Here is a 25594-nt window from a genome sequence, read left to right as displayed (position 1 = left end):
GCTCTAAAGCCATCAGTATTGGTAGCAGATACTGACAGCTTTAGAATGCTTCTTGCTGAGTGAAAGTAGTGTAGTGTATGGTTCAGAATACTTAGTGTAAACTTTTTTCTTCCTCTACTTTGTTAATGGAGTCTTCAGTGGTATTGGCATGAGGATGAAGATGAGATCTATAACTGGCTTATCACTGTATTCATGTTAACTTAAAGTACTGTTTAAGTAGTGTTGCATTGCAAAAAACTAAAGATATTTTTTTTAAAAACCTCAAATTGTGATTTATTACCTCTCTGAAGTCAGGAAAGAAACTTAATGAGGTTTATCTAATGAAACTGAAAGCATACAGCTACTAGCAGGCTGTGTCCTAATGTGGAGAATTAATTTTTGGAAGCATGAAAAAAAAAAATCAGCTATCTTAATTTGCCCCTCCACAATGTAGGTGTAGGTTATATTATGGAAAAAGGCATAAGGATTCTCTTGCTTAAAATTAGGTGTACAGAATGGTAGTTAAATAGAAGTGACCTCTACAGATTTAATTTTCATATCTGCTGTTTAAAATCTAAACCAAATTACAGTGTTCAGACAAATAGCCAAAGACATTTGAAATGCACTAATCTACCTGTATGTTTTCATAGGAAGGACAAAAGTGTGAAGTTTCCTGAAGATTTTTCAGTTACTCTTCCTAATCTACTTAAGTTCATTTTACATTACTCAAGTCTACCTTCAGCTGCACCTGACTCAGAGCCCTGCACCAAAGAATGTCCACAGAAAGAGAGAGTGTTACAGCAAGAGCATCTCTCCCACTTGAGTGAGATTCAGAAATTGAGATCAGAAGTCAGTGCACTACACCAGGCTCAAGATCAGCTGGAAGCCCAACTTTCTGAAGCCAGAAGAGAAGAACATAAGCTACAGCAGCAGAAGCATACACTGGAAAAGCAGCACAGTATCCTCCAGCTCCACAGTGAACAATTACAGGCACTATATGAACAGAAGAACAGAGAATTAGAAGAAATGGCTGAGAAGCTTCAAGAATTAGCAGATGCATCAGAAAACCTCCTTACAGAGAATGCTTTACTAAAAGTCTTGCTAGCAGCAATGGAGGGGAAGCTAGAGAACAGAGATGAAACCAAGAAATCCATTCAGTCAGAGGAGACACTTTCCACCCACAATACTGGGCCAGTTCTAACTGCTATAGACAGAATACATGAAAGAGAAAGGCTTGATGTTTCCAATATTGATACCACAGTGACGGAGCATAAAGAAAACAGGACAGAGTAATTACTTATGCTGTGGGAAGGTGGGGAAAAAAATCAGGAATGACACTGTATTGGGAAGATATTTATGCAAATTTTATTTGTTGTAAATAAAATATTTTCCAATTGTCTAGAAAAATCAAACCAGAATATTTCTGTAATACTTCAAACAAACAATTTACCGGATCTTGAAACCTAAATGGAGATATGGAAAACACTTTCCACTTTACTATTGCACTAATTTGATAGCCATTTTATTAATTTAATCTAGATTAAAAATAGTAAATTCCCAGGGACAGCAGAGTGATGCATCTCCTACTAAGGGACCAATTTTTGCACTGGCTTCCTCCCGTGGCTCCCAGAGGAAGTGTTCATTTAGGAACTTTGACAATTTATACTTTTCTAAGAAACAGCTGAAGTTAGCCATGGTCACTGCATTTTGCCTTTGTTTACAGAATTGACTGGAAATGTTGTTTATTTAGTAAACTTGAAAGAAAAGTCAGATGGTTAAAATATTCTGTCATTCCTGTTGTAGGATTTCAGCAACTCTGCATACCACTTTTACATGCTCCACAATTAACCTATAATCGTAAGTGAATGAAACATCTATGAAAATCTGTTTATGGGGAACAAATGATCTCATCCAACCTCCTTATGCCAAGTCTCCCACTAGAGTTCCCTCTGCCTTCTCCCCCCCCCCCAAAAAAAGTGGGAGAAGGAGAATAAAGTGTGGCATCCCAAACAAGCAAAATCTACTTACTGATTGCTCAGCATATATGCAGTTAAGAATCCAGCGTGCATGTATAGGCCAGTGTCTCAGATCATAGACTGAAAAATTAAAATTGGCATCTTTGGAGCCAGTAAATATACCACCCAGTGTTTGCCCCCTCCCTAGGCAGTTGCATTCCACACTCCACTTAGAGGAAGGAAGCGCTCGTCCATTAGTAGCAATGGATTTGCTTAGCCAAGCTGTGGCTTTTGCAGTGAAAGACACTTCATTTTCTAGCCTCAGTTTAATCAGTGCACACAGCAATAAGAATGCAACTCAGCAGCTTGTCCTGGAGGGAGCTAGCAATTTAGTTCATAAGTGGACTATCATTTGCTTGCAGACAAAGTCATTAAGGCCAAGCTAGCTAAGAATAAATAGTGTTGTTATTCCCCATGTATAAGCCCATCATTCACACCAGTGTTTAGCATAACTGTTCCCCCACACACAGATGGTGGTGGTCGAACTTTTGCATTATCTACTGCTTGTACACCCCCTCCCCCCCTTTGCATCTCAGTTTGCTAGGGAGTTTAACTTAAACTAAAGGAATTCCTTAGCTACATATAAACTGGATTGGGCAAAAGCTGGGTAGTTAGTGGAATATGCAGGCCTAAAAGTTAGGAAATCTAGAACATTTTAGCCATGGTTGAATGATTGTTCAGAACCTATGATACTTTTATGGTCTATAATTTTTCACTCCAAGTACCTGTTATAGATTTCTCTTGAGTAAAGAGAAGGGAAAGGTTAGGAAATGTGGGGCCTCTGTGTGAAGGTACTTCAGATTGCACCAATTTTTTTTTTTAAAAAAAGCTCTACCCCACCCACAAACAATTTTCCCCTCCCTCTATCCCTTCCCCAACACACCCAAAATTTAGTTAGCTGTTACAGGGCAGACAGAAATCTGTCTTGTAAGTTAAGAATAAAAAAAAACCCTTACCTACAAAATACATTAACTGTAGACAATTTGGTATCTAGACTAAAAACAGTTTGCACAGTTGGCTGTTTAGCTTCATGTTTACATATGTCCCAGCTACTAGGTACACACATAAACAGTGGTTGGGGGGCGGGGGGAGAAAGTTACATTAATGCCAGTTCTAGTGAAAACACCACTTCTGTAATTAACATGCTTGCTAACAGGAGGGAAAGATCTGCTCTACTGCTATTTTTAACTCCACTGGAAACCTTCTGGACCATGCATAAAGTAGCCATCATTAGTTCCCAGATTGGAATCTGCTAAAATGGCAGTTTCCTTGCAGTAGCTACATGGCTAGGACAATCACAGTATTAGCTGATAACAGCATAATATACCCTAAAGGAAGAGAGGTACAGTTCCTTCCTTATAACCCCTATTCTTTCTGCCTCAAACACCTTAATGAGATTATATATACCTGCATTCAGGGAAAGTGTTCTGAATCAGTCCCATAAGAGGTTTAAAAACAAAAACTAAAAAGCAACCATTCTGTCTTTATAGTTATTCACTCAGAACTTCATAGCAGAAACAGGCTTTAACTGCAGATTTGGTTTTGAAGGTCTGGCATCCGATCTGTAATCATGTGGCTCAGAAGTCCAAATGTGTGTTACTAAGAATAACTTCATACCACTTCCATATGCTGGATAACAAAAAGCCAGAACTCCTGGCAGCCTATTTACAGTTCACAGTTTTAAGTAGTTCACATTACAGTAGTAGTTCCATCAAAATAGGCTCAGCTAAACATTCAAGTAACAAAAATGCAATTAGTTTTTTCATGCCAGCATATCCCTGCATGTCCATTGCCAGCAATGGACTTTATACCAGAGAAGTCACCTCTTAGCACTAAGGCGTTAAAATACAGGATTGATGGATAGTATAGTTTCTCAGTGCATGCAGTGGCAAACCAACAAAACCATAACTCTGAAGTCTTATCTCAAGGTGTTTTAAGAGAGAGCAGTATGTATGTCCAATTTCTTCACAGTATCAGTTCTGCTGATTACAGACATCTTAAGTGTAGTCCAGATACACATCTGTGCTGGTTGAAGTTAGCTATGAATTTCTGTGCCATTAGGAGTCAGCTTTGCTTTTCTCTCTACACAAGGTCCTTTAGCAGAATACTGCACCAAAAGAAAAGGCTCTTTGGTTTCTCCTTCTCCCACAATGCTCTCTTCATCTTCAGATTGGCTGATCCTTTGCAGACGCAGGTAACACCAGCAGCCCAATATCAAGGCACCGAGAGCAGCAATAGCAATCAGAATGACTATTACAGTCACCACTCCAGTGGTAGGGCTGTGATCCATAATAGACATGGTCAGTATTTCAGGAAAATTATCAGGTCTTAAAGATAGTTCTTCAGTCCTTGCTATCAATTTTGAGATGTCTGAAGTGGCATCTTGGAACTCCTGAAATATAGAAATAAGTCCTGTAATGCAATCGTACAGGGATATTACAGTTTTGCCTTATTTAGTAGCTTTAGTGTTACGTGGCTGGTGCTACACATTCTGGCAACCCACCCTCTTGCTTATCTGTATATAAGTTTGCCATTTTTTGGTTTTGCTCATTTGTTTGCTTGGGAACAAAAAAGTATGAGCCCTCTTTCATACAAAGCCTTTCAATTTGCATGGCCATACATTAGAAACGTTAAAACTTTTTATTCAACATCATTTTGCCTTAGCTTAGACTCACTCATAGGTTACATATGGTACATTTCCTACTGGACCAAAGTAGTGAATGACTCAGAAGAAAATGATCCTGAATGCTTATGGATCAATGTTGAAAGCACAAGATGAGGTATTAGTCAGTGTCTGCTACAGATCACCAAATCACAAGAGTAAACAGAAGGATGACTGCCACCTATCTACAATGAGAATGGAAAAAAGACTAATCAGAGGACATCAAGCATATGTCAGTCACATTGAAGTCTCATGCTGCCAGTACTGAAACATCCTTGGAATTTCTAAACATTATAGATAATTTCCAAACTCAAAGGGTTGCAGCCAACATGGGGGAATTCTATATTACACTGTCAGAACTGATCACATAACTAAAAGTTAATGGTCATTTTCCTGTACTTCTACACAACATTTTAAAAAACCACACCCCCTCTGCCATGGAGTCTCAGAGCCAGAGTACATTGAGTCTGGCTTACAGGACTTGGGCTGCAGGGCTAAGAAGAGCAGAGCAGACATTAGAGCTCAGGGTGGAGGCTGGGTTCCAAGACTCTCCTCCTTCACACAAGTTTCAGAGTCCAAAACATCTATATGGCAATTTTTAGCCCTGAGCCAGGTAAATAATGAAAAGCGCAAGTCACTGATTCAGATCTATCTAGATTGCTTACACCAAGTCTACCCAGCACACATGATGCATTTTAATATGGCTACATGTAAATGTGCAATCTGGGAACAAAGAATGTAGGCCATACTTACAGGATGGGAGACTATCCTGGGATGCAGTGACTTTGAAAAAGATTTGGGCATTGTGGATAACCACATGAACATGAGCTCCCACTGTGATGCTGTGGCCAAAAGAGCTAAAGCAACCCTGGGATGCATAAACAGGGGAAATCTTAAGTAGGAGTAGAGAGGTTATTTTACCTCTATATTTGGCCTGGATATGACTGCAGCTGGAATATTGTATCCAGTTCTGGTGTCCACAGGTCAAGAAGAATGTGGATAAATTGGAGAGGGTTTAGAGAAGAGCCACAAGAATGATTAAGGGTTAGAAAACATGCCTTATAGTGAGACTCAAGGTGCTCATCTATTTAGATGAACAGAGATGGTTAAGGGGTGATTTGATTAGTCTTAAATGCCTATATGAAGAACAAATATTTAATAATGGGCTCTTCAATCTACCAGAGAAACCGATACAACATGATTAGGGCCCTACCAAATTCACAGCCATGAAAAACGTGTCCCGAACTGTGAAAGCTGGTCTTGTGTGCTTTTACCCTATACTAGACAGATTTCACAGGAGAGACCAGCATTTCTCAAATTTGGGGTCTTGAATCAAAACAGTTGCATGGGGGTCACAAAGTTATTGGGGGGGGTGGGTGTCTTCTGCACTGACTTCAGAGCTGGGCAGCCGGAGAGTGGTAGCTGCTGACTGAGGGCCCAGCTCTGCAGGCAGCAGCGCAGAAGTAAAGGGGGCAATACCATACCATGCCATCCTCGCTTCTGCGCTGCTGCTGGTAGTGGCTCTGCCTTCAGAGCTGGGCTCCTGGCCAGCAGCTGCTGCTCTCCAGCTGCTCAACTCTGAAGGCAGCACCACTGTCAGCAAAAACACCCCTCCCAACTCTTTTTGGGTCAGGACCCCTACAATTACAAACACTAAAATTTCAAATTTAAATAGCTCAAATCATGAAATTTACAATTTGAAATCTTATGACCATGAAATTGGTAGGGTTCTAAATATGATCCAATGCCTGGAGCTTGAAGCTAGACATTCAGATGGGAAATTTGGTAAGGTTTTTAAATGGTGAGTAATTCACCGTTGGAACAATTTACCAAGGGTTGTGGTGGCTTCTCTTATCACCGGCCATTTTTTAAATCAAGCTTGGATGCATTTCTAAACGATCTGCTCTAGGAATTATTTTGGGGGAAGTTCTGTGACCTGTGCTATACAGGGTGGTCAGCATGAATGATCACAATGATCCCTACTGGCCTTGGACTCTGCAGTGTTGGTTACAGTGAGTTCCTGAATGGTTTTTATCTGACCTGAAGAGATGATAACCAACACACATTCTCCAATCAGACACTCAAGTCTAGTCATCTCTAGAGCCTGCTCATGGCAGTATGTAGTTCTAGGTAGGGAAGGGAACTTTACAATTTATATTTAATCAAACAACTTTAGTGGTTGCACAGTTTTGCCTTAGTTCAAGTCAAAGCCCGTTCTGCCAGTTGGCTAACACTCATGCCAGAGACATCCCCAGATCTGAGGAAATTCTTTCCTATACAAGTAATGGATGCCTATACATTCTAGTATTATGGGGTTTATAAGATATAGTATAATGCACATGCCAGCTTCAATCATGTAAGCTCACTGCAGTTTCATAATCAGGTGCTAATGTCATAGTCTTGCTAAAACATTTAAGTACAAGTACAGATATACTTCAAAAATAGTGTAAGAGGAAACCCTGTGCAAGTAGAACCAAAATTGCACTTTGAAGTCTGGAACAGAAACACAGTGATGGTATCAGTACTATCCATGCCCCCACCTACTAATGCAAAGCTGGGGGTGGGGTGCGGGTGGAAGATGTTGTATATGTGCCACATTTTTAACCTGTAAACAGGGAAGGATTAGACTGCAATGTTTTCTACCACCCCTCCCCATTTTTAGAAAGTGCTGGAAAACTGAAAGATCATGTGACCTGAACTGTGGTACAGAAACTAATCTGGATTATTTTCTATACTAGGATTATTTTAATGTGTACAGCCATGATTAGCAATATTCTTGGAACACCAATAAAGAACGCCCCCCAGCTAACGCAAATATTAAAAACTGGACGATACTGTAGGATAGGGGGTTGGCAACCTGCGGCATGTGTGCCAAAGACGGCACGCGACAAGATTTGTAATGGCACACTGCTGCCTGCTGGGGTCCTGGCCCCACTCAGCCCCCCACCCACAGCTCTCTCCTGCAGGGGCAGGGAGGCAGAAGCTTGGTCCTGCCAGCAGCCAAGCTCCCTCCCTCCCCGGCTCTTCCCCCAGCATGGTACTTTCCTGCCCCTCCTCCTCTCCTTCCCTGTGCTGATCAGCTGATCACCCTGGGGAGGGGGAGGGGGAGAAGCGGAGCCACAGCATGCTCCCTGCTCCAGGGAGGAGGCAGGGATGGGGCCTTGGGGAAAGGGAGGGAAATCAGGGCATATCCCCTCCAGTACTCTGCCATGAGCCGCTGATGGAAGGGGGCTGGGAGCACCCCCGTGAGCCAAGCACCCCAGCCCTCTGCCCTGACCCCTGCACCCACCTGTGGCAGGGCAGGGGTAAAACCCCTTGAATGCCCTGTTAAAATGCTGGCCTGCTTTCCGGCAGAGGCTCAAAGCAGCAAGCCCAGCTGCAGGCCCTACTGAGGGCTGGCTCAATGCAATTGACTAAGCTAAGCAGTGACAGCTGGGCTGAAGGCTGGGAGGGCTATAAGAGCCCTGAACAAAACTCAGTTAGGAGGCTAGTGCTCTGTCTCCTCCCCACAGGCAGGGAGCCTCGAGGGCCATGAGACCCTGGAAATGGGTTAGAAAGGGGACTACATGGTGGCACTGTAAAATAAAGCACAAGGGTGAAACACCGGAAGAAGGTGCGAGAACTCTTATTTTACCAGCCTAAGCACGGTGCACAGGGCGAGAAGGAGGAAACCTGTGCAGACCCTGTGACACCCCCCCCCGCCCCCACACACCCACCCAGCCCTCTGCCCTGACCCCTGCACCCCCCCGACATGCCCTGACCCCTGCACCCCCCACACACACCCAGCTCTGACTTCTGCACCCCCACACATACCCAGCCATCCCACACCCCATGCCCTGACTCTTGGGGCAGGTCTACACTAAGGCGGCGGGTTGAACTAGGGTATGCAAATTCAGCTACATGAATAGCGTAGCTGAATTCGAAGTACCCTACTTCGAACTACTCACCCGTCCAGACGCTGCGGGATCGAAGTCCGCGGCTCCAAGGTCGACTCCGCCACCGCCGTTTGCAGTGGAGTACTGGAGTTGACCGGAGCGCGCGGGGAGTTCGAACTATCGCGTCTAGATTAGACGCGATAGTTCAAACTCCGAGAAGTCGAACTCACCGCGTCGACCCGGCAGGTCAGTGTGACTAGCCCTTGCACACACATCCCCACCCTGAGCATGAAACGGGAGCTCCTGTATCTCCTCCCCTCCTGCCACATTCCCACCTGCACCCCTTGCACCAAATGGGAGCTGTCCCTGGTAAGTGCTCCACACCCAAACCTCCTGCCCCAACCCTGAGCCCCCTCCCTCATTCTAGCTCCCGGCCAGACCCTGGACCCCAACCTGCTCCTTCACCCCCAGCCCTGTGCTCAGTGCACTCCCACCCTCAGCTCAGTGCAGAGAGAGGGGAAGAGAATGGGCTCGAACCAGGGAGAAGGTAGGTACCCACTCTGTGTGGGCAGGGCCGGCACCCCAGACCAGCAGTGGGCTGAGTGGGGCTGGCAGCCAGGACCCCAGCTGGCAGGAGCCGGCGGACAGAACCCCACACCGGCAGCGAGCTGAGCCACTCAGCCCGCTGCCGGTCTGGGGTCCCGGCTGCCAGCCCCTTGCCAGCCGGGGTCCCGGCCGCAGGCCCCGCTCAGCCCACTGCTGAACTAGGCGAATGGAACCCCAGGCCGGCAGCGGGTTGAGGGGCCAGCGGCATAAGATCTGCATTTTAATTTAAATTTTAAATGAAGCTTCTTAAACATTTTGAAAACCTTGTTTACTTTACATACAGCAATAGTTTAGTTATATTTTATAGACATAGAAAGAGACCTTCTAAAAAACATTAAACTGTATGACTGGCACGCGAAACCTTAAATTACAGTGAATAAATGAAGACTCGGCACACCACTTGTGAAAGGCTGCTGACCCCTGCTGTAGAACTTGTGAGCATTTGAAAGAAGTTTTGTCAAGTCAGAAAAGTAATTGCTGCTTTAACAGTACTTGGCCAGCAAGTGGGACAATGGTGCACAACAGCATCACTGGCTATCTACAGCTTGGTTACGCGAGAAGGAGGATGATACCACTATCCAGCTGCTAAATAAATTGTTCTACTTTTCAAGTTGCTTCATTTCTTCCATCCTCTGTGCCCCATTGCAGTACCAACAGAAGGTTAATGTTTACCTCTGCCACAACTGGTAAAGGCAAGGAGACTACACAGGGGAGTAACTCCTGGCTTCCGCTCCACTAGTTGAGCTTTGAGAGGAGAGCCTGACTTGTCACCATTTAGTAACGTTACTATGGTCAGGCAATAGCTGCCGCTGTTTGCTTTGTGAACTTGCTCAATGCAGTGGATTAAAACAAAAACAAAACACGGCTGTGACCCAAGAACCTAATTAATTACAACGAAATAATACACCTGCTTTGGTCTCTCAGTCATTTATTACTGACATTCAACAGCTGTTTGCTTTAGTAGTGACAACACAGGCAGTTTTACTTGTATTTTTAGGAAACAAGACAGCTGCTGATGCTGGCTTTGAGTGAAGTGAGACTTTCCTCCTTGTTATTCTGGCAGGAATGGAAGAGGGTCATTACTTAAAGCTTCCCTCTCCCATCACTCTAGAAGAGCAAAATAATAATAAATAAAGAGTTAAAGCAAGTTGAAAATGAAACTGATGAGGCAGCAGTGTGCAAAGAAAGGGAGGGATGAAAGGTGGGTTACAGGTTTTTTGGGTATTATTCTCAAACCTACCCAGACTAATCAGCAGTAGCAAGCAGAAAACCCCCTATCCTCCCTTAAGTCAGGACTCCTTATTTAAGAGGATGCTCTTTCACAGAGATCTTTAAAGAACGTTTCCACTCATTGTACTGTGCTGTACTATAGGTCTTTTATCCCAGCTGATGGTTAATATTTCTTTAGGCTTCTTACCCTCTGCTGCTGTCAGAGCAGAAAAAAACATCAAGGACTCATGACCCTAGAGGCAAGGCTGAGGCCTATTAGGATATGTCTGCACATCAGCTGGAAGCAAGCCTCCTAGCCCCAGTAGACAGATTAACACTCGCTCTACTCAAACTACAGGACTCAGAAATTGGCTGATGCCTGTGCTGCTGCAGGAAGCTACTAGCTTTGGGCTCAGCAATGAAGTGCAAGCTGTAGTCCATGGTAGGAGACAAGTGAGAAGCTAACATTTGCATGGTCACTGGAAAACATCAAGGGCTGAGATGGTCAGGAAAACAAGTCTCTCCCTTCCACCAGAGAAAGCTAGTCTTTGGAGCAGCACTGCCTGGCTGCTTCATGGAGCTCTGGTGTAAGCTCACTGTCTGTGGGAAAGGGGACACACACACCCCCCTCCTGAGAGGTTTTCCCACCTATAAACATCATCACCCTCCTCCCCCATCTCACCTAAAACAGTGGGTTTATGTAGCAAACCTCAAGACTGAGTTGGTTAAAAGTCAGACCCCATCATGTTGCTTATAGGCATGTCAGGAATTATTGCCCAGAGTCCACCCACTAGCCACCCTTTAGACAAGCATGGACACACACACACCCAGGACAACCACTGTTCGCTGTCTTGTTACTCGTGCAGTCTACTCAGGAAAAAAAGCCATTAAATACACAAGTGACCTTGGGCTCCATGTCTCAAGTCCCATATCAAATGTACTTTATTTACAAATAAAAACAGCTTGTTTTTAAGAACAAGCTCTGCAAATTAGATCTGGGGTTAAAGCCAAAATGGGTTCTTTTCTGAAGCAGTCACCAATACTACAAGTTCTGCAGGCCTAATTCTGCTCTCAGACACTCCTGTGCAACCCAACAGCCTTCGGTTACATTTTGTACAAACCCAGAATATCTACTAAGTTCCAGTTGCAAATGCACAATTCAGCTAACGATACACAAATAGAAATGGCATAGTCAGAGTAGCCATTTTTTTGTTTGCACACATTGTAAAATAATGGCACCTGCAATTTCCCTTCTGATAAGTATGATCTCTCTCTCAGATAGTGCAGTCTTATAATGATAATGAAGATTGTAATATCTAAGCCAGTTTTGAAGTAAGATGATTGAAAGGGGCCTAGATGTCAGATCAGATTCATTAACTGATTGTTAAAACTGTACATCTACCCAGAGCACCAGATGGCTGTATTTTTTAACTAAACTGCAATTAAGACTAAATGGCCTGATCCAGCAAGCTGACCCACTCAAGACAACACTTGCATCCATATAGATCTGCTAGGACTGTGGCCTAAGCTTATATTTGTGATAATTTTCCCATTTAAAATGGATATTGTTCTTCCCTTTTGTCTAGGGAAGGAGACATTTCTGTCAAGATTCAAAGCAGGGGAGGGGGCGGGAAAGGCTTTTCTTGCTGTCCCATTTGACGGGAACTTGAATGTATAGCTGGACTGACAACTCTGTTTCTCACCTCTCCCAGGGTACAGGAGTTTCTTTCTCCAATGACTAGCTCCTTCATGTGGTGTGTGCACATGGGATATGGATGGGATGTGAAAGGAAGAAAAAATAGTAATTCTTTCTAAAAGCAAAACCAGAAAACCTCTACAATGCTCTCAATTCTTCCCAGGGAATAATTTCTTTACCCTTTTATAAAAGGCTACTTGAGTGGTGCACCCATATTGCAACTCAAGTGAAGTTGGAAGGCAAAGATTAGCATCTTCCACTAGAGGATTCTTTTCCCCTGCTTTCCCATTTTTCTTCTCTTATATACACAGGGACCAGGACTTAAGCTGGCAGCTTTTTCCTAGCTACTAGTGGACATCAGAAAGAATCTTGTTAACCCACCTGTGTCTAATCATGAGTCTCAGCTGCAGCAATTCCCACTCAGCATGGTGCTTCTGAAATACATAAAACCTTGCAGCAGATGCCAAGTTAGGGGAGAATGGGGAGTTTTAAGGAAGGCTGATAGTAGGCTATGAAGAGACTACAATACTTGCAGGTAACTCAGAAACTTTTACTTATTTTGTTTAGATTATCTCCTTTTTTGCTGATAAGCCTTTTTACCAAGGGAGTCAACCCAGTAGCTTTACCCTGTGAGACAGATGCATGAATATATCCTGCAATAATGGGCAGTATAAACAGGTTCTTAAAATGGAACCTATCTTCCTGGTAGAACTGATAGTTAAGTCTTGTTCTTAGTCTCTTTCCTAGTCAAAATACAACCCAGCCCTACCCCGAGTCTGAATGATAATGTTGCAAAAACCTCTGAGGAAATGTTCTGCTGTAGGTGTCCTATGCACTCAGACAAACTAGTGCACGTGTGAGTATGTTCCAAAGACAGTGACTGTAGCATGAGGGGTATTATTGAAACAGATTATTCCTCAGGTCAGTGCTGATATTTACAGTGAAGACAAAACTTTAAACAGATTAGAATAACCTTTTTAGTAGTTTGCCTAAAGATACACTAACAAAGAACTAAAATGGGAAGAGTGCATAGGAGAACTGCAGGAGTCAAATCTGAGGTAGGCTACATGTGAATAAACTGTTAGAGGTTCCAGTTATTTCTATACATTATTTCAGACAATTTATATAGCAAGGAATAATAGGCCAACTGTTTTGGTAACCATCATGGAAGCAAGCCACCATTTACTTTTTTTTTTTAAGTCAACAAGAGCCTAGGGAATTCTATGCTATCCAGAGACCGCTAGCTGGATATTGTGGACCATGGTATCTGCTAAGTCTCATGGTCCCTAATTATCTCATTACAGGATATGGGTAGCTCTCATTGAGGTCCAAGGATGTCACTTGTGTTCTGTGGCAATAAGATCAGGCTTGTGCAATTTAAGGAGGTCTGGAAGGTGTTTTTTTTTTTGAGGCATATATTTGGTTTCTTAACTCAGGTCTTGTCTATCCTGGAAGTCTATATAGAGAAACAGTTGTGAAGACATGAGGTCCCAAGGAGCAGGGAGGAAGGTTGTTCAGATTTCTTCTATGGGATGAAGCAACAAACAGGTATCTGGCGTCCTTAAAAAGAGCACCAATGCATTGAAAAAGACAAGCCAGGCTTGTGCCCCTTGGCTAGTCACTCAAAGCTTTACAGGAAGCTGATTGGTGCTGTGAGACTTTTGTCTCAGACATGACAGCTTAATGTCTCTGCAAGGAGTAATTTATGCCAATAATCAACAACCAAGGTAAGAAAAAGGCTTAGGGGCCTATAAAGAGCCATTTGAGATACATCTTCTAGTAGTGTAGTCTGCTGGAATTATACTACTTAACTTCCTCATGGTCTAAGTATCCCAAATATCAAGTCACAATACAACTTTAAATAGAATAGAAAACCATGACTGGCAGTAGCATGGTGTTTGTGAAATGTAATCTCGGATAGTGTGTGACCCTGATGTGAAGGTGTTACAGGGTGACTGGATCCTATAAAGGCAACAGAGCCAGCCATACCTTTGCCATAATTAATTAGCTATTTCCCAGCCTGAGGGGGTGGGATTAAGGAGGGTCCAGTGATAGCTTCATGGTCACCTGGGCCTTACAACCCCCCAAGATGATCTGTCATTTTATAACCAGAGTGAATGGAGAGGGGCTGAGCCAGGGTCTGCAGGAGACTTAGTACCCCCACAGGAGCCAGCCTGGGAGCCCAGTGCTCTATATGCAGGGGCAGGGAACACATTTCAGAAGGGGCTGGTAACAGTACTTCAGGGAAACCAGCCCCAGCACTGAATGCCCTGTTCCCAGGACCTCTTTAGTCTTTATGGCTCTGGGATGGAGCAAAAAGGGCAGGCTGAAGAGCAGATGAACCTTTTTGGTCTAGGATTTTTAGTTGGATTTTGCTACCTCAGAATGGGTTAAGTTCATCACTTGGTAGAAGGCTTAAGCCACATGAAAGCTGAGGTGGTCAACCTCAAAGTGCCAGGCCAGCAGAGGGCACTGCAGGGTGGCATGACAGGTCAGATAGCTGGCAGCATAATGCCAGCAGCAAGCTGAGTTCTGAATACTAGATTCAATTTAATATTTGTTTGAAGGCAGAACAGATTTCCCATTTGGTTAATAAGTGCACAGAGACCTATGGCACAAGGCTCCCTTATACTCTTAAGTCAAGTCATGAGTTTAGGGATCTGAACCTGGGCCTAAAGTGTCTAAGGCCCCACCCAATCCTGCAACAAGTTGGATGCAGGAGTCTGCCCACACACATTCTGAGGTCCACTGCAAAAATGGGATTTGCAAGGGCAGCACCTGTGCTTCAATGATTGGTTTTAGGAAAGACTACTTCAACGTACCTGCCGTATTCTGAGTTGGCTCTGGAATAAGACATCTGCTGCTTAGTTCTCTTGTAGCATGGAAAACAACTTCAAGTTGCCCTACATATTCTCAATGGCCAAAGCTAAGTATCAGATTATTAAGAGGTAGTGCTTAATAAATTATAAACTACAGATGGACTGTAAAACAGTTTGCAGTCCAAGTGCTATCTCATCATTGCCTTGAAGAGGGTATTGTTAATGTTGTAGATGCTTCGTCAGTCACATTATTGATGTTACAATTGTAGCAATACTCCCTAGGTAATTCATCCCTTGCCAAGTAGGTTGTGGGATTTTGGGACAAGGACAGTATCTTCAACATATTTGTGCAGCACTTAACCCACCCCTGACTCAGGCTTTTGGTGCTAGTGCAATATGAATAAAATGGTGTCTAGAGTACAACCCAGAGAGGTAGAAAAGTGCAACTAACTTCCGTATTTGGAATAACTTTGCTATGGGAAGCTATGCTCCTGGATCACAAGAGAAGTTATGGAGACTGGCCTATCAAGTGCAAAGCAAATTTAAAAAAAAACCACACCCCTGAGAGTCTCACCTAGCTGACTACAAGGACTAGTTAAGCCACAGCCTCTGCAACTATTCTCCTCATTTAACGTTTTTAAAGTTTTCATGGTATATACTACTACAGCTCAACTAGGGTTCTTAAGCTCTTGCATAAAGCCCAAGGAAAGTAAATTGAAGCCAGGAAGTCACAACTGGGTGGTTTTCAGAGTGCACTGAAGACCACTATTTTAAGCTTGTAAAAATAACCTCTAGTCCAAACCCATTCACACATAGCCTATGACTTTCAGAAGCACCGCATACTGACAAGGAATGCATCTGGCTCAAATTCTCTTAAGCAAAGCCTCACTTTGGTAGGTCTCTAGCTTATGCAATGGTATGACTGCATTCTGGTCTGGAGAAGGCCACTGAACCACATTTATTAACTTTGTGCACTACCCTATACACCACATACAAAGGTCCAAATCCTGCTCACTTTAACCACACGAATCAAGCAGCCATCAACCAGAAAACAGCAAGATTTGGCTTCACACTGGTCTTGAAAGCTACTTTGAGAGAATATCTAACTATTTCAAGTCCTTTAACATCTTAAGGCAGTGACTGCTAGCAATTCAGCTACTTGGTAGAAATAGCGCAGACCAACCTTATGTAAAATAACTTTAATGCAGTAAATTTGAAGTAGGTTTGCAGATGGCTTTGGACAGATACTTAAGTGAGCATGAGCTACTTATGTAGCTTGTTCCTGCATATAGGCTTGTCTGTGACTCCATTTGTAATTCTGAAAACTGTACATTCTCAAATGCTGCTACACATAGCTTACCTCTCTTCTGCATTTTATGCCACTCATTGGTGAGCCTGTTCTTGAGTTGTTCATGCTGCAGGCATATCTGCTGCCTTATTCTGACCATTAGTATTTCTACACAAACCCAATTAACACTCTACCAGCATGAGTGATTTTTATAGATTCTAGCTTGGTAACCTGGAACTACTGACTTTTACCACCACCCTGCACCACACCACTGGACACTTAGATTAGTTCTATTTTATCTTTACTTAAATTAAAATGTCAAAGTGAACTGATATTTAAGGCAGACTGACATAAAAAGATCAACTTTGTATGGCTTTGTCACATAATTAAAAACTAGGATAATAGTTAACTATTGCAAGTAGCACTGTAATGTAGTACTGTAACTTAGTTGAAGAGTACCCAGTACACTTGTATTCTGTAAATATAAATTAATACTAGTATGAGCTACCAACAAAGAGGTTCTAGGTCTCCTGCCAGTATCCCTGAAGGGTTCTTCCTTTTCAGATTCCACCTCTTATGTTTTTCAACCATGCAATTCCATTCCTACTCTGCACCAGCAGTCAACTGAAATATTAATCTAGGTCTCTAGAGAGAAGGTTTTGTATGGGGTCTCTGAAGTATTGCCTTAGTACAGGACCCATTACCTCTTTCCCCACCTTTTCCATAAGATACTAGTGAGAGTCACCTTCCTCAACAATGCACATTCTCAGTGGCTTGGGCTCTTACTTTAAGTCACCTACAACTAGTTCTAAAGAGACTAGTTCGTTCTTAGGGTTTCTTGGAATCTGGATGAAAGAGGCTGGAACATTCAGCATTTCTAGCAAGAAAATGCAGATTTAGCTAATTTCTTAAGATGTTAAACTCTAGCAGTTCCAAAGAAGACCGATTAAACGTAAATGCTTGCCAGACTTCTCCCCACCCCGGAATAGTCAATTGAAGGGAAGATTAAATTCACCAAGTCTCAGTGCAAGGCAGAAAGATAAAGTATGTTATCAAGTATTTGGAGTAAATAACTATCAAAACGTTAACAAGTGAGAGACTTTGTATATGCTAGACCAGGGGTGGGCAAACTACAGCCCGTGGGCTCCAGCTGGGGCACCAGGTCGGGGGCTGCACCACATGGCTCTCAGAAGCAGCTGCATGGCCACACGCCAAGGGTCAGGGGCTACTCCACCTGTAGGAGCCAGAGAAGGGACATGGCAGCTGATTCTGGGAGCTGCTTGAGGTAAGTGACACTCAGAGCCTGTACCCCTGAGCCTCTCCCCACACTCCTGCCCCAGCCCTGATCCCCCTTCTGCTCTCCAAACCCTCAATCCCAGCCCAGAGCACATTCCTGCACCCCAAACCTGTCATCCTCCAGCCTGCACCCCAACCCCAACTTTGTGAGCACTCGTGGCCTGCCAGACAATTTCTATTCCCCAATGTGGTCCTCAGGCCAAAGAGTTTGCCCACCCCTGTGCTAGACAGACTGGATATTTTTTGTACAATGTTTTAAAATTTACCATCTTCCACATGGGAGAGAGAGTGGGTTGGAAGAGAGGGGAAAGTAAGTGAACCAAAAAGAGAACAGTAGGTCATCCAAGGAGAGGGAGAACACAACTCACTTTTCTTACTCATTCTGTGGTGTAGCTATACCCTAAAGCAGGTGGTGTGACTGCAGCTCATGTAGGCACATACCTGAGCTAGCTTTGATCTAGCTAAATTAAACCTCTAAGTAGATCAAAGCTAACTAGTGTATAGCAGTGTGGCTGTGGCAGCAGCATGAGCTAGCCTCCTGAGTACAACTCCACCTGAGACCCTGGCTATAAATACAAACAGCTAGCCAGTTGCAGAGCTAAATTTCTATTGTTACTTGCACATTGATCTAGCTGCAGCAAAGCTAGCTAGCTCAGATATATGCCTACATGAGCTGCAGTCATAGCTCCTGATACTAGTATAGGTGTTCTTAGTCATGACAAATAGACTGGGCCTTCCTTCCTAGAATTCAGGAGACTGTTCAGACCTCCTCATACTATCAGTGTAAGTATTTCTATGGATACTGTTAATCAGAGTGACCAGAATGGTATTTAGAAACAAGTCTGCTTTCAGAAGGAACCTGGGTTGTCTACACACTATAGTAATAGCAGTCACTACTCCTAGTAGGGGTGTACATAATAAAATTTAAAAGACTAAGCAAAGTGTGCTGTTCCAGGTTACTGGAGTTTAGTTACACAATTTGTAGTATTTCAAGTTAGTCCCCAATGCACCCTGGCTCAAGATGTAGCATGCTTCAGACCAGGGGTAATCAATAATTTTGTCAAGGTCCAAATTTCTTGGTCAGATGTAGTCAAGGTCCAGACTCAAGAGAAAATACAAAAAAGTAAAGATTTCATGGTCCATTCAAAAGCATCTTGATTTGGCCTATAGTCTGCCTATTAATTACCCCTGGTTAAGACCCTTCGAAGAACATCCAACTTTAAAGCCACTGGCCATCTTATTCTTGAGGCAATTTCATGATCTCAAACCCAAGTCTCCATCCAAGCTGACACATGTACAATATTCACTCAATCTCAAAAAATTAAGTAGAGATTGACTAATATATAAACTTCAAGTGGACATGCCAAGGCTCTTTAGTTTCCTTAAAGAAGTTTCCGTTCTGAACATTCTGCACCAAGAAGTTTCTCTTCGCTATTGGCAAGTGATAGCTGTTGAGTTTACTGATTAACTTCCCTATTCAGAGCTGTTCCAAAGACCTCAGGCAGCCCTGCTTTATTTTTATAGTGGCCAGGCAGTGTTTGAGATGCTACTAGCTATAAAAAGTTTTGCTAGCTGTGTCAGCTTTTAGAAAAGCCAGTCTGTTTGAACACCAGGTTCTGCACAGCACATATCCCTGATTATTGTAATTAAGGGAAAGGTGTGGAGAGGCAAGTGAAAAGGAGAAACCAGTCCAACTTAATAAAGATTAATAGAAACAGATTTATTTAGAGACGAGGCTTCCTTTCAAGGAAAAAACAGACTTCTGAACATTCTGCTGTTTAAACAGAATTAACTGTTAGTACTAAAGTGTGCATGTATATCAGGGCTGTAAAAAAAGCTTAAGTTAAATCTACATTTTTAAGTGTATATAGCCCTACAATATAGTTACTTCTCACTAAAGAAAAGTGGCTGAGATTTTAATAAGTGCTTATTTTTAATGTGTGCTTTCTATAGCAGAATTTTAGTTAAAGAACCTTGGAAAAAGAGGCTTATGCCTCCTAAATATAGCTACTTTGGTATTTTAACATCTGGTTTGGCCATTAACCAAGTTAATGGAATTCTGAGATTAAACCCAATATTTAAAGCAACTGCAAACTAACTACTCAAAACTCTTGAGAGAGTTTTAGAATGGAGAGCTTTCTTTAATGGGAGCAAGGAGAAGAAAAACTAAAGCCCCTTTTGTACATTCTATTTTTCTTGGTAGTCACATTTACTGCAAGTGGCCCACAGTTCATGCCAAATGCAATGTAAATTTGCAACACCATTCAAGACTCAACACCAGTACACATGATGTGTAGTGAAGAAGCCAGAAAGAGACCAAGGGGAAAAGTTCCAAGTGTTTCATTTGGACACACATGTACTGGCATCTGCACTACCCAACCTTCATTTCCTGTATTTTACAGAAATGAAGAATCCATTTCTATCATGCATCAACTATAGGCAAGTACGTATTTCTGTGCCAATACAAGCCATAATTAGAGACCGTTTCACTATTCTCAGTGGCAAAAATATTTATTTACTCCGGAGGAAATTCTATGCCAATTTAAAACCCTGCACACTTCTAAAATTCTGCATATTTTATTTGTCAATAAATGTGGAGCCTCCAGCAGGGCAGTGGGGAGCACAGGACACTGGCTGCAAGGAGGTGGGAGACCACCACTGCTGCCACCCTCCCCAGGCTCCTCACGGATTACCCTGACACATCACACATCTCAAGAGCCAGCCCATCCCTGCCCCTCCACTCTAAGCACACCAAGATAGTGAGCATAAAAGTCTCCCATGCATGCCCAGTCTGCCCCTGGATCCAGGTGTGGGGGGCTCAGTAGGGGGGGGCTGGTGCAGGGGGTATCTGAATGCCCAGGAGCTAATTGGGGGTTCAAGTACTGGGGAATGGGACTGAGGAGGTCCAAGGTAGTTGGGTCTTGGTAGAGCAGTCTGGATGCGGGGGGGGGGGTGCAAGTGGCAGTGCAGCTGGCTGAGGCTCAGTGGGGTGGGGGGCTTGTCAGGGTGGTATGGAGTGAGGTTACTCAGGATGGGGGTTTGAGTATAGGAGGCTCAGCAGGGCATGGTCTGGGTGCAAGGGTGGGTGCAGCTACAGATGGGACTGGGGGGATAACAGATGGGTGAGCAGCTCACCATACAGTGACCCCTCCCCATGGCTGAGGAACAGTGGGGCAGGAAGTAGGGGTGGAGTGCAGTGCAGTGTGGAGCTTCCTGCACTTGGGGGCAGGTCTTATCCAGCCCCAGTTGCTCCTTGAAGGGCAAAAGGAAGTCCTGTCCTCGCCTGCCCAGACAGGACTAGCAGCTGAGTCTGGTGCAGGGTAGGAGGCACCAGCCAGCTCTTCAGGTGCCAGAAACTATGTGCCCACACTGCCGGTGAGGGACACATGCTTGCTCTTGTAGCTTCCCTGTCAAGTCATTTTTTTTTCCAGAGGAAAGCAAAGAAATCGGAGGGGGGACACAAATTCTGCATGCACACAGTGATGCAGAATTCCCCTGGGAGTAAATATTGTATTCAAACTGACAATCCTCATTTGTCTGGACTTTATCATACAAGGGTAGCACTATCCTTTGGACAGAGGTGCAAGTTAAACTAAGTTAAATAAATTGACAATTACCATTACATATACTCTCACTCGAACTGGGCTATTTTGTTAGTCTTGTAATGTTGATATTTTGAAGGGCAACTTTCTGCCAGGAAATTAGCTAGTGTGTACACACACAGCTCTTCGCTGTCTGTTTCCTGTTGGATAATCTTCAAAAAGAAATTTAGCTGTCAAGTAGCATCTTAAAGTATCATACCTGAATTGCTATTCCTACTCCACACACTTTTCATGTCTACCATATAGCACTGAAACTGCATGCAGCTATCTAGTAACCATTTTGAGTGTCTTAGAGTTAAAATTGGACAGAATTGTCTATTTCTATGATCAATAGACAAAAGGAGGCGAATGGAGGCCGGAGTGTTTCTCAAGTGACAGTTTTCCATGTTACTATCCTCATTTAATCATATCTAAGATGTTACTAGATTACACACAGTTTTAAGGGGAATTTGCATGAGATACTAAAGGCCTGCTCCCACTGACCTCTGTAGTAAATGTTCTGTTTACTTCAGTGACAGCAGGAGCCTAATTTTTAGCTGAAGTCAATACACACAGCATTTGTTTACACAAATTGTTGCAAAAAGGACCTCAAATTTTGATGTATAGGGATATGTCTAGTGTCCATCACATTGTGGAGCTCCAATAAGAGGCATACTAAAATTACAATGACCCAGTATACTAATTGTAGAAAGCAAACACACCTGTGTTCAACTTTGTCCTTTTTAATATGTACTGATAGTCAAACCTTGATGTATTAGGTATGCTGAACTAATACAAGGTAAATTCCCACTGAAACATGCAGTGGAATACTGAATCCCCCCACAACCAACCCAGCTACTCCACATCTAAGGGTACACCTACACTACAAGTGCTGCAGCAGCTATACAACTCTAGTGGTGACTTACTATGGTGACAGAAGGGATTCTCTCTCTTCTTCCCCCCATTGTAGTAATCAACCCCCCTGAGGCACTAGCTAGCTCAACAGAAGAATTCTTTTGTCAACCTAATTGCATCTACAGTGGGGAGGGTGGCACTAGGCCAGGGGTTCTCAAACTGGGGGTTGGGACCCCTCAGGGGATTGCAAGGTTATTATATGGGGGGTCGTGAGTTGTCAGCCTCCACCCCAAACCCTGCTTTGTCTCCAGCATTTATAATGGTGTTAAATATAAAAAAAAAACTTCAATGTTTGGGGGGAGTCGCACTCGGAGGCTTTCTGTGTGAAAGGGGTCACCAGTTAAAGTCTGAGAATCCCCGGGTAGGCAGACCACACAGGATGTGAATTCCCCCCTCATATCCCCAAGCAATGTAGCTTGGTCAACCTAAGGGGGGGGGGAACAGACTAGGCGCTATTTAGCACTAAGCCCTTCATTCCAAAAGAACAGCCATGGCAAGGTGTTTCATCGTGAAACACTCCCACCCCCCCCGGACCCCTTAAAAAAAAAAAGGTCATCTCTATAGTTTTGCCAAACAAAGGCTTGATACCCTCACATCACTCTAATATTTTAAGTCATTTAAGAGAATGCATTATTAGCTGTTTTATCGAAGAGCTCCATGGAGTTCAGCAGTTGAAAAGGTTTACACTCTGTAAGCTACCAAAAATGAACTGCACTGATCAGTAGTAGATGAATAACCCTGATACACCCAGTTAGTTAAATGCAGTTTGTTGCAGCAGTTGAAGACTGGAGAAGTCCCTCATCAACTTAAATGCCACCTCTAGAGGCAGTGGATTACCTACACCCACAGAAGCCCTTCCCACTTCCTGGCATAGGCAGTGTCTTCACTAAAGCACAACAGCGGTGCAGCTGCAACACTGCAGCATTTAAGTATAGACCTGCCCTTGGGTATAAATCCTCTGCCAGTATTTTCCTCCACTATTCAGGGTTGCACTGTATTAGTCTCTAGAGATTATGCATAAAAAAACCTTTGCCCTTAGCTTCTCTGCCTGTGTGCGCTGATATGATTACATAACTGTCTGGACACACACATAGTCCTTGGTATAGAAAGGACAAAACTTGGTCTGGCATTTTGTACGACCTGCAAGCAGGTTACAAAGGAGTCTGCAGTATGAGGCAGACGCGGCGGTTAATAGCTGTGTATAATTCTCCATTGACTAAGTATATTCAAAAGCTGTATATAGTTTGTCTACAGATAGTGATGCAGACCTGCCAGGAGAGAAGGTGCTAGATAGGACAGCACATACTGTGTAGATGTAGAGGTTTTTTTTTTTTGAATGTGTAGTCATATCTACCATTGCACAGACAGTACTAACAGCAAAGATGTGCAGACAAATTAGTTTAATATCGAGACAGTCCAATGAAGTTATAACTAGAACACAAGTTTCCAGTTGATTTGGAAGGAGGGTTGTCCATTTCTTAAACACTGCAAGACCACTTTTTTATTTAGAAACTAACCCCCTCCTCATCATATTTAGCAGTTTAAAATATTTACAAAGTTCCCTGAGTTGAAAACATACTCACTACCCTAGACAATAGATTCCACTCCAGAAAGAATACCACTATATACAGGTATCAGGTTTTTTAAAAAGCTGCAACCCACAATGTGGAGGCAATCAAAAGATGCAATATGGCAACTGTAGTTTTAATATGCCTTTTAAGATTTTTGTACTTCACACTACATGGGGTGGAGGAGATGGTGAAAGAATTAGAAAAAAAAATTTCCTCTCCCTCTTGAATTTTGCAGCTTTTTTAAAGATGCAACCTTTCTTCTACAACTTGGAAAGCAAATATGCAAGCTTTGTGACAAATGCACATTGCTGTCTGACAAACCACATCCACTAGGTAGAGAGTGTGTGTGTGTGTGTGTAGGCGCGTTCGGAGGGGGGCGGTGCTGGGGGCACATGGAGAAAAGCGTGATGTATCGAGACAGATCTGGGGCTCAGCGGGTGGGAATCTGTGCCAGCCCTTCTCTCTAAAAGCCGTTGACTCAGTCACCCCAAGTATTTGCACAACAGGCGAGCCCGGGACCCAGGAGAGGCATTTGAATCACACGGCGGGGGCGGCTGCAAAGCGAGCTGTACGGACGGTGCAAAGCATTGCAGAACAGGGTATTATGATGCATGCTGTGCACTGTTACGGGGTGGGAAGGGTTCAAGGCAGAATCCTGCTGCAATCCCGGTTAACTGCTCGCGTCTTGCGAGTGGAGGGGGGGCTCCAGCTCCCCAGCTCTCTTCCCCGAGGAAGAGGCGGGATGAGCTTTGCAGCTGGCAAACGCCAGACACGATCCCGAATCCGCGAGGGACGCTTCGGCTTCAAGGCCCCTGCCGCCTCCTTCCCTTTTGTTTGTGGGTTGCGCTCGGAGCGGATATCCCCGCCTCCCAGGACGCGGGTGGGGGAAATGCAGGGGAGATCCGGGCAGCTGGGCTCGCACCAGACACAAAGAGCTGCTATAATGCAGGCTCCGCTGCGGGGCTCTCCCTACCCAAACCCTCCACAGCTTCCCCCGGGAGGGAGGGGAGCCAGCCTCCAGTAAACACCTTCCCTCCCGCCCCCCCAATCTCCAGGCACTAGCGGGGGAGGGGGCTGCCTTGCAGCCCGACGAGAGACGGGACTAGAAATGGCTGAACCTACTAAAAGGCTTAAGCGGAGAATGCAGCGTCCCACCCCCGGGCGCTTGGGACAAAGCGGACCCCCCCGCGCACACAGAGCCGCCCCCCCGCCACACGCTGTGCGGAGAAGCAACCCGCCTTTGCTCGCGGCATGCAGAGGAGCGACCCGCTGCCCACCCCCCCGCTGGGACAAGCGACCCGCCTACCAGGCGCCCTGCTGCAGGCGAAGGACCGGCCCGCTCCTTCAGCCGAGGCAGAGCCGCCGCCGCCGCCTCGCCCCCTGGCTCACGGGCGCTGCGCGCTGCACGCCGGGCCGGGCACCCGGCGCAGGCGGCTCGGTGCCCCGGAACACACGGAGCGCGGCCGGCCACGCACCATCCCGAGCGAAGCCACCAGACGCGACCCGGGCAGCGACGGCTCGTTACCCTGCAGCTCCGCCTTATATAGGGGCAGGGGCGGCGCGGGGCGGCGGCCAATCGGCGCGCGGTGCCCGGGCCCTGGCTAGCAACAGCTGACGGGGGCGGGGCGGAGCGGGGGCGGGGGGCTCGGTGACAGCGGCGAATGGAAGGGAGCCAGCCGCGCTGACACGCCGGGGGGGGGACGGACACAGCGACAGGGACAGGGCGAGGCGGCGCCACCTCACCCTCGAGCCCGTCCCGCACCAACCGGACCGCCCATTAACGAGCCCCCCAGCACCAGCCCGACCCTCCCCTCGCCTTGGAGCGAGCCCCCCCCCCGCACCAGCCCGACCCCTCCCCTCGCCTTGGAGCGAGCCCCCCCCCCGCACCAGCCCGACCCCCTCCCCTCGCCCTGGAGCGAGCCCCCCCAGCACCAGCCCGACCCTCCCCTCGCACTGGAGCGAACCCCCCCCCGCAACCAGCCCGACCCCTCCCCTTGCCCTGGAGCGAGCCCCCCCCCCCAGCCCGACCGCTCTGGAGCAAGCCCCCCCAGCACCAGCCCGACCCCTCCCCTCGCCCGGGAG

At 45.1% G+C, this 25594-nt stretch overlaps 2 protein-coding genes across 8 annotated transcripts in view; one reads left to right on the top strand and one right to left on the bottom strand.

Annotated features, from left to right (window-relative positions):
* The window catches only part of TXNDC11 (thioredoxin domain containing 11), a 105897-nt gene extending 104506 nt beyond the window's left edge, over positions 1-1391 (top strand). For 4 of the 5 annotated variants that reach the window (XM_044979404.1, XM_044979405.1, XM_044979406.1 and 1 more), the window contains one exon: positions 630-1391. In XM_044979404.1, coding sequence (XP_044835339.1) covers positions 630-1272 — 643 coding nt within the window. In that variant the 3' untranslated portion in view covers positions 1273-1391. The remainder of the gene's footprint in view (positions 1-629) is intronic. The other variant, XR_006572396.1, reaches the window with a different exon arrangement.
* Positions 1392-3932: 2541 nt separating this feature from the next.
* SNN (stannin) lies at positions 3933-25039 on the bottom strand. 3 transcript variants are annotated; one of them, XM_044979409.1, is made up of 2 exons: positions 24819-25039; positions 3933-4386 (listed from the first exon to the last, which is right to left on the bottom strand). In XM_044979409.1, exon 2 carries the CDS (start codon positions 4291-4293, stop codon positions 4030-4032), a length of 264 nt encoding a protein of 87 aa, XP_044835344.1. In that variant the 5' UTR covers positions 4294-4386; positions 24819-25039; the 3' UTR covers positions 3933-4029. The 3 variants fall into 3 exon arrangements, with proteins under 3 accessions (XP_044835344.1, XP_044835345.1, XP_044835346.1); XM_044979410.1 differs by lacking the exon at positions 24819-25039 and adding an exon at positions 12424-12489; XM_044979411.1 differs by lacking the exon at positions 24819-25039 and adding an exon at positions 7946-7967.
* Positions 25040-25594: the final 555 nt, after the last annotated feature.

This window comes from Mauremys mutica, chromosome 11 (genome assembly GCF_020497125.1).
Source record: "Mauremys mutica isolate MM-2020 ecotype Southern chromosome 11, ASM2049712v1, whole genome shotgun sequence".
In the NCBI taxonomy this organism is placed as follows: Eukaryota; Metazoa; Chordata; order Testudines; family Geoemydidae; genus Mauremys; species Mauremys mutica.
The sequence above is the reverse complement of the archived record's forward strand: the minus strand, read 5'-3'. Positions and strand labels throughout refer to the sequence as shown.